This window comes from Rhinopithecus roxellana, chromosome 11 (assembly GCF_007565055.1).
Source record: "Rhinopithecus roxellana isolate Shanxi Qingling chromosome 11, ASM756505v1, whole genome shotgun sequence".
Classification (NCBI taxonomy): Eukaryota; Metazoa; Chordata; class Mammalia; order Primates; family Cercopithecidae; genus Rhinopithecus; species Rhinopithecus roxellana.
The window spans coordinates 130,570,362-130,579,603 of record NC_044559.1 but is presented as its reverse complement, the minus strand read 5'-3'; the positions used below and the strand labels follow the sequence as shown (position 1 = coordinate 130,579,603).

General features: G+C 42.3%; 1 protein-coding gene across 2 annotated transcripts in view; it reads left to right on the top strand.

Annotated features, from left to right (window-relative positions):
• Nucleotides 1-196: 196 nt before the first annotated feature.
• SAMD8 (sterile alpha motif domain containing 8) overlaps nucleotides 197-9,242 on the top strand; it is a 62,456-nt gene continuing 53,410 nt past the window's right edge. Inside the window, exon 1 of one of the 2 annotated variants that reach the window (XM_010375530.2) lies at nucleotides 197-541. In XM_010375530.2, the coding sequence (XP_010373832.2) occupies nucleotides 368-541 (174 nt within the window). In that variant the 5' untranslated portion in view covers nucleotides 197-367. Of the gene's footprint in view, nucleotides 598-9,242 lie in introns of both variants that reach the window. The other variant, XM_010375531.2, reaches the window with a different exon arrangement.

The window sequence follows — 9,242 nt, the reverse complement described above, 5'->3', positions numbered from 1 at the left end:
ATAAATTATAACAATTATCATTGGTGGCTGGCTATTGGAGAAGAGCTGGCTCTCTCCAGAGGAATTAGGATTACCTCCTTCTAGGCCCTAACCCCTTTTACGGATCCCAAAGGCCCCGCCCCCGCTCCGCTAGCCCCGCTTCCTACTCTCGCTTTGGCCTCCGGCATGACGCATGCGCCCTCGGGCTCCCCCGCTGCAGCTTCTCGGTTCTCCCGTCGGGCCCATCTGGAGCCTCGCGTCTTTTCCAGTGTGGGCCCCGCCCCCTGCCGGTAGAACCCCGTTCCCGGCCGGTAGGGCCCCGCCTCCCGAAGCAGTTCCGGTTCGGCTGCGAGCAGCTGCCGGCGCGGCGGTGACGGCGGCCGGGACGATGCCTGCGCGCAGCCGCCACCGCCCCCGCCTCCACTCCGGCTCCCCGCCCCGGGCTCCGCCCCCGCCGCTTGAGGCGCTGCACTCCGGCGAGGCGGGGAGGGCCCCGGACTCCGACGGCGGCTTGGACGCCGACTCGGAGGTGGGTCCGGGGAGCCCGACTCGGACCGCGGAGGTGAGCGGGAGCTGAGGCTGAGGAGAGGGGAGCTTGGGGGGCGCCTGCTGCCAAGGGTGAGTAGGGAGTCTGGGATGGAGCCGGGGGCTGCTGAGGGACCGCGATTCGGAGGGGCCCCGGGGAGACGGTTGAGGGAGCCGGGAGAGTCAGCTCTGGAATGGAATCTGAAGGAAATGGAGGTTGTGGAACCGAGGGCCTGAGTCTGAGGGGTAAGTGGAGGCCGAGGAACGAGGTGGGGGGAGGGGGAGGCTTGAAGAGCCCAGAGCTTGGGGGCTTTTGAAAGCTGCGCGGTGGGGGAAGAAGATCGAAGGGGTCCTGCGGGAATGTGGACCCGGAGGAAGAGATGCTCTGGGTTTGGCAGCGGGGGTGAAGAGTCAGAGGAGCAAGACTTGGGCCGGTGTTCCCTTCCCAGGACGAGGGAGGGCGATCGGGGCTGGGACTGGAGCCTCTTACCCGGGTGGGGCTGGTGATGATGGAGGGCAGGATTTAGGTTTGATTAGAAAGAGGAGGGCTATGGGATGGGAAATCGTCTGGCCTCTGGGGGTGAGGGAGGCACTGAAAAAGAGAAGTGTGGTCAAGAAAGAAAAGGAGCCCTTGGGGATCTAATTTTGGGTTTTGGCATTTTTACAGGTGCCTTTTAAAACATCAGAGATCACTAGGGCAATGTACTTGGATTGTGGGACTTTCTCGTTCGTGCACAGTGGATCCTTTTAAGAATCTTGGGTGGAAGGGGCGGTGTGAATCACTGATTTGCTTAAAGGACTGGGGGAAGTAGTGGAGAGGAAGTGATGTTTGAAGAAGGTACTGAAAGACGTGATTGTGAACGTGATATCATTTTTATTTATTGACAGTAATGGTGTCCTTTTTTTCATCGTATTTTTCTTTCGTAAATAAGTTTAAATACCAGACGTGTTAAGATCCTAAAAAAGATTTACTATATTACCTTTAAGTTTTAAAAACTTGAAACAAGACTTTGGATACTCAGATTTTAAAAATTAAACTTGAAACAAGAATTTGGACACTCGGATTTTAAAAGTTAAACATGAAACAAGAATTTGGACGCTCGGATTTTACAGATACTCAGCATGGACTGGTTCCACTTCCAAAGTTTTAAGTTGACACATGTATTTGCCACATAGTAAAAATTTGGTCAGTGCAAGTTTCTGGGTTAAGGGGGCACAGTGAACTTGCCACAGTCTAGGCCAATACCAAATCTTCCTCTCACTGACAACCCCAGGATTGGAGTTAGCCCTTGAAAATTGGAGAGATATCTTTGATTTCCAAAACCAATATTGAAATACTATTTTGCAGATATTGTGTGAATAATATTTTTAGTAGAGTGATTTAGGAAAATAAGGACAGAGGATGCTTGTAGTTGGCACCCAACACAACTGGGACAGGTGGGTACACAGATACTTTTTATAGAAGACATAGTTCCAAAACATAATTATGCCAGAAAAAGAATGATTGCAATATTTATATTCACTTTAGTAGAGATAAATTCACTTCCTTTTGTGATTGTTAAGTCATAACATGGCTCTATGAAGTCTTTGACTTTAGCCATGTCTCATATGTCTTACAACTTTTTATGTGATTATAGGTTTGTAAAGTTGTTGGCCATTTCTTTTCTCTTCTTCCTTTGTTTTTTTTGAGACAGAGATTCACCGTGTTGCCCAGGCTTAAGTGATCCTCCCACCTCAGCTTCCCAGGTAGCTGGGAGTAGCTGGGACTGCAGGTGGGCGCCACCATGGCCTGGCTAATTTTTGTTAGCATCAGGCGTTTTCTAAATGCTTGATTAAATCTAAATGGATATCTACTGTTTAATCTTCATGAGATGATAATTTATTGATTGGCAACAGCTTTTAAATTAGTTTATGTGTATGGGCTATGTGACATACCCTCAGATGCACAGTGGAATAGTAATTGTTTCTTCAAAGGAGATGTGAATTCTTAGCTAAAAACGCTGAGGTTGTTAAAGTATTAATTCCCTTTAACTTAATACAAATTATCTTCTGTTGAAGTTTACATAATATTACTGTTTGTTGGTTTTATCTCTAGAGTGAGATCCTCTAGAGACCTTGTCTTCATACTTAGTTCTGAATAAAAGTCATGGCCATGTAAAAATTTGCTGAATTGCAATATAAGAACTCTATTAAGATTACATCTTAATGTTATTGCAAAATTAAAGAGAAACTGTTAGATGGAGTTGTACAGTTAACATATTAGCAAGTCTGATAGTTTTTAAAATTTTCATTTCCCTTTGTCAGTTCTCGCACCCACTGAGTAAAGAAAATCAGTTTTAGGCTGGGCATGGTGGCTTACTTCTGTAATCCCAGCACTTTGGGAGGCCCAGGCAGGCAGATCACTTGAGGTCAGGAGTTCAAGACCAGCTTGGCCAACACGGCAAAACCCCATCTCTACTAATAATATAAAAAGAATTAGCCAGGTGTGGTGGCACACACCTGAAATCCCAGCTACTCAGGATGCTGAAGCAGGAGAATCGCTTCAACCCGGGAAGCAGAGGTTATGGTGAGCTGAGATCATGCCATTGCATTCTAGCCTGGGCGACAGAGTGATATGTCTCGAAAAAAAAAAAAAAAAAGGAAAATCAGTTTCTCTAAGGCAGAAGAAGCCATCATGACTGCAATGGCAGAATATGCAGACATGTTTAGGTAAATCAGTTTTGATTTCAGTAGCATAACCCGCCTTCTGCAGAAGCTTATTCACGTTGCACAGTTGCTTGAAACATTTTTTTAAATTTTGTTAATCATTAGATCCTCAATACTTCTTCAAAATTTTGCTGTTACTAATTAAGACATTTTCATGGCTTTTCTAAGAATTGAAATTTGAACACTTTGAGACACTTAAATCGCAGACTTTCCATGAATAGTATTATTATTGTTTTATAAGAATGCCATGTTAACGAGCTATTCTTTCGAGATTTTTACTTCCAGGCCTGATGTAATATATGGTGTTAATTGTTGGGTGTACCTAGCATGCCCATTAATTTATGGATGGAAGTCTTTCCTGTCTTCAGATTCTACCCCCTTCATTTTTCATATGCCAGTGGATTATTAGTGAACTAAGATTGAATTCACTTTTTAATTTTAAAGCTTCTGTAGCTTTGATTCTCTTTGGACATAAAACTGATTTATATGAGATATGAATACAATTCCATATTCTGCTAAATTACTTATGAAGCTGTTTTGAATGATTATGGTATTTGATGAAAAAATACAGTATGAGCTAATCATAATTCTTTTAATGGATTTAGGTTATAGAGGAGGATTGTACCATTTCATTCCCGGATTAAGTGTTTTACTTTTTTGCAGAGATGACAGGGGAGAGCCTTGATTATTTTCACATCTCTCATGTGTTTATATTTGTTTATAAATAAAGTGTTACTTATTTGCAAAATGCTGTATCTTTAATACTTGCTTACATGTGGTTTTGGGAATTCTTTTGGAACCAGTTCTTGTTCTTATTATTTTTGTTTTGCTCTAAGGGTATAATGTAACACATTGAGGGGTTAATAGTAGGGCAAGAACAGAGAAAGCCATTTTACAACAGATATCAACAGGGCCGTGATGCTTACTTTAGTTCTTGTGGTTTTCTTGGCCTTGAGAAATCAAGATGTTAACTAAAAATAGGAGAGCATGGGCCAGGCACACTGGGAAAACAGATCAGTGTTTACATGCTACCACTGTTGCTTCCTGGTAACTTGCCATCTGAATGTGCAGGTATGAATTTGTAACAGACCTGTGGTGTGAATATTCCTGCACCGCCTCCTCCCATACACACAGCACCATCATCACAGATCTGAAGCCTAACCTTTTAGCTGAGTTTAGGGACTTCATGTTTCTGTATTGAAATGTTCTATTCCTTCACTGTATTGGGACCTCACAATATTATAGAATGTAACATACTGTAAGACTATTAACTAAGAAAAATTTGGTTATAATAGTTTCACCACAGGGTTTCACCATAAAACAATGTTTTATGATATGTACCTCAGAAAAGAGTTGTGGGGCAGGGCAGTTAACTATATTTATATTTGTCTAAAAGTTTTTTTTTTTTTTTTTTTTTTCGAACTCCTGGGCTCAAGCAGTCCTCCTGCCTCAGCTTTCTGAGTAGCTGGGACTATAGACATGTGTCACCACACCTGGCTAATTTTTTTAATTTTTCTTTTGTAGAGATGGGGTATCAGCTATGTTGACTAGGCTGGTTTAGAACTCCTGGCCTCCTGATCCTCCCACCTCAGCCTTCCATAGTGCTGGGATTACAGGTGTGAGTGTCTTAAATTTTTGTTGTGCATTTAGTTAAGCTTATGAGTTGTGGCAGAGGACAAGAGAGGTAGTAATATAAGTATCTGTTATCTTGATAATTGTTCTGTTGTCTTGAAATTCTTGACAGGTAAATTCTAGTTGGAGGTGAGAACCATGGATTCTGCTAATTTAGGGTCTTCCTGTAGGTTAACCGGTGTCACTGAGTTTTGGGAAATACTTGCAAATCTGTTTTAGTTTGGAACTTTGAGATTAAACGGAATTGATGTCAGTTCCGTCAGTATAATATTGGCTGGAAAGCCAGAGATTTCCAAAACCATGCATTAAAATTTGGCTCCAAATCCAATCAGTTTTCACAGTATATAATGGAGTTTGAAATCTTGAGCCAGTTTCTCATTTTCCATTATATTGATTAGATTTTGGATGTTGCATATTTATTTATTTATTTAGAGATAGAGTTTCACTCTGTTGCCAAGGCCGGATGCAGTAGGATGATGTCAGTTCATAGCAACCTTTGCCTCAGCCACCTCAGCCTCCCCAGTAGCTGGGATTACAGGTGCGTGCCACCATGCCCAGCTTATTTTTTGTATTTTGAGCAGAGACAAGGTCTCACTAAGGCATCCGCCCACCTTGGCCTCCCAAGGTGTTGGGTTTACAGGCGTGAACCACCGCGCCCTGCCAGTGTAGCATATTTAAAAATAAAGATTTTACCAGCTGGGTGGGGTGACTCATGCATGTAATCTCGGCACTGTGGGAAGCTGAGGTAGGTGGATCCCTTGAGCCCAGGAGTTCGAGACCAGCCTAAGCAACATAGTGAGACCTCCTCTCTACTAAAAATACAAAAAATTAGCCAGGCGTGGTGGTGTGCACCTATAGTCCCAGAACTCAGGAGGCTGAGGTGGGAGGATCACCTGAGCCCAGGAGGTCAAAGCTGCAATAAGCTGTGATTGCACCACTGCACTCCAGCCTGGGTAAAGAGTGAGGCCCTATCTTAAAAAAAAAAAAAAAAAAAAAAAGGGGTGGGCGTGATGGCTCACATCTGTAATCCCAGAACTTTGGGAGGCCAAGGTGGGTGGATCACTTGAGGTCAGGAGTTCGAGACCACCCTGGCCAACATGGTGAAACCTTTTCTCTACTAAAAATACAAAAAAAGTAGCCAGGCATGGTGGCGTGTGCCTATAATCCCAGCTACTTGGGAGGCTGAGGCAGGAGAATTGCTTGATCCCAGGAGGCAGAGGTTGCAGTGAGCCGAGATCACACCATTGTTCTCCAGCCTGGGTGACAAGAGTGAAACGCTATCTCAAAAAACCAAACAAAAAAGATTTTACCAAATTGATATGTTAAACTGCTAGCCTGGTTAGAATAAAAATTAGAATTTTAGATACTTGGCTTCTTTACTGGTTTGCTGTGTCATTGCAGCCAGGTCAGGAACCCTTTACCAAATTTATCAATAAACTCCTGTCATCATGTAAAAACTTTTGGTATAACTGAGTATATAATATGGACGGTAGTATCTGTCAGATTCTTACTCATTGAGGGGAGACAGTTCTGGGTTTGGTGTAGATAATTAGGTGCAGCCTGATAGTAGAAGTTAGTTCAAAGGCTATTTGGAGCCAGAAAAAGTTTGTGTTATTTGGTATATATGAAAACTTTTTTTGAGTAAAATTGTACAAGTTCATGGTTAGGGCAGCAAAAAAGTCCCAGAACTGAAGTGCAGCCAAGAGAATTATGATGTAACTGAGGAGGGAATTTAATTCTTTTTAATTTAATTCTACTGCTTAGAAGTGGGACATAGTAAAACAGAAAATCACCACTAAAGTGTTTCAAAATGGGTGGTAGGAATTAGTGCAAGGTCTTTGAGACTGTTTTGTAATTATTGCAGATTTTATTGATGTTTTGGAACCAATACCCTGTGCTTACTAAGAAAATGTAGGAGTTGTAACTTTGATGCATTCTTCTGCTGATAACTAGGAAATATTTAGTATTTTATTTTTGAGATTTAGTTATTAAAAAAGTACAAGAGCCCTCAGTTCATGTGAGGCAGTATACTGTCGTGGGTAAGAACGTGAACTTTAAAATGAGATTGCCTAGGTTGAACAGTTCTCTGTACTACTTGCTAGTACAAGTTGATCTTAGGGAACTTAACCCAGTTATATCAGTTATCACATCTATAAAATGAGGAAATTAATAGTACCTACTCTATATAGTTGTGAGGATTATTTGGGCATATAAATCAAACACTTAGAACAATTCCTCAGACATTGTAAATGCCATAAATGTTAACTAATTTATTGTTACTTCCTGAAAATGCACTGAACATGGTTCAGAACTTGAGTTTGTGAGTTAGGGTATACATTCTTTTTAAGGAATAGCACTCTGCTGACATCACATATCCTCTAGCTGTACGTCCTGTCTGCTTCCTACTATTTTAACTAGGTATTGAATGGATAGCTGATAATCCCAGTTACATCACAGACAGTACTCAGCATGTAACAGTTAAATGAACAAGTCCTCTTGAGACATTTTAAGTCAGAAAGGGTTAACTAGTTCATACCAAAGAACAACAGGTACTTTTGTTCACTGTATTTCCTTTGAAGGATACAATAACAAACTTTATTTGTTCTGGTTGAATATACTTTCCCATTTAGTGCAGTTAACTCTTCCTAAGTGATAAACCCTTTACGGGTCTTCACAGACAAATTAAAATGGCTATTTAACGTTTCCTGTATTATTATTATTATTATTATTATTTTTTTTTTTTTTTTTTTTTTGAGACGGAGTTTCACTCTTGTTGCCCAGGCTGGAGTGCAATGGCGTGATCTCAGCCCACAGCAACCTCTGCTTCCTTAGCTCAAGCGATTCTCCTGCCTCAGCCTCCCAAGTAGCTGGGGTTACAGGCATGCACCACCATGCCTGGCTAATTTTGTATTTTTTTAGTAGAGACAGGGTTTCTCCATGTTGGTCAGGCTGGTCTCGAACTCCCGACCTCAGGTGATCCGCCTGCCTCGGCCTCCCAAAGTGCTGGGATTACAGGCATGAGCCACCACGCCCGGCTCCTGTATTATTTTGAACCTTAAAACTGTTTCAACAGCCCTCTAAAATTAATCTGGTTTTGATTTTTTTTCTTCTTTAATTTTTTATTTTTATTTTTATTTTCTTTGAGACAGAGTCGCTCTGTCACCTAGGCTGAAGTGCAGTGGCGCAATCTCGGCTCACTGCAACCTCTGCCTCCCAGGTTTCAAACGATTCTCCTGCCTCAGCCTTCTGAGTAGCTGGGATTCTAGGTGCTTGCTACCACGCCCAGCAGATTTTTGTATTTTTAGTAGAGACAGCATTTCACCATGTTGACCAGTCTGGTCTGGAACTCCTGACCTCAAGTGATCCACCTGCCTCGGCCTCCAAAAGTGCTGGATTACAGGCATGAACCACCGCACCCACACTTCTGTTTTTTTTTTTTTTTTTTTTAATAGAAACAAGATCTCCCTATGTTACCCAGCCTGGTCTTGAACTTCGCTGAAGCAGTCCTGCCGCATTCGCTTCCCAAAGTGTTGGGATCACAGACGTGAGCCACCACACCCAACTTAGATTTTTTTTTTTTTTTTTTTTTTTTTGAGATGGAGTCTCGCTCTGTCGCCCAGGCTGGAGTGCAGTGGCAGGATCTCAGCTCACTGCAAGCTTCGCCTCCCGGGTTGACGCCATTCTCCTGCCTCAGCCTCCTGAGTAGCTGGGACTACAGGCGCCCGCCACCACACCCAGCTAGTTTTTTGTATTTTTTAGTAGAGACGGGGTTTCACCGTGTTAGCCAGGATGGTCTCAATCTCCTGACCTCGTGATCCGCCCGTCTCGGCCTCCCAAAGTGCTGGGATTACAGGCTTCAGCCACCGCGCCTGGCCCAGCTTATTTTTAATAACAGGTGAATTCTGAAATCTACTTTTGTATAAGATTAAAATAATACATATGGTATTATTCCATTCATATAAAGTACAAATGCAGGGAAAACTAAACTATATTGTTTATGGATACCTAACAATATAGTTATGTATAGATGCTTAGGTAGTAAAGCTATAAAGAAAAACAAGGGATTATCAGGAAGATGGGTTTGTGGTTACCATGGGGTGGGCAGCAGGGAGAGGGGAAGGGGATTATTGATTAGAAGTGGTACGCAGTGATACTGGGCTGGTGCCTTGGGGTGATTACAAAGTAAAGGAAGTGAATAGTTGGAAGCCTGAGATGAAAAGATTTGTTTTTTTATCCAGCTGCTTGTATTGCATTGTTAATACATGCATATACCTGGTTTTAGTACCTAAGTAGCAAAATTTCAGACACATACTGATGAAAATGGTATTACTTTTTCTGCAAAAGGGTCTTTTAAGAAAAGTTGACACTTTCATAATACAGAAGCCCTACCTTCCTCTATA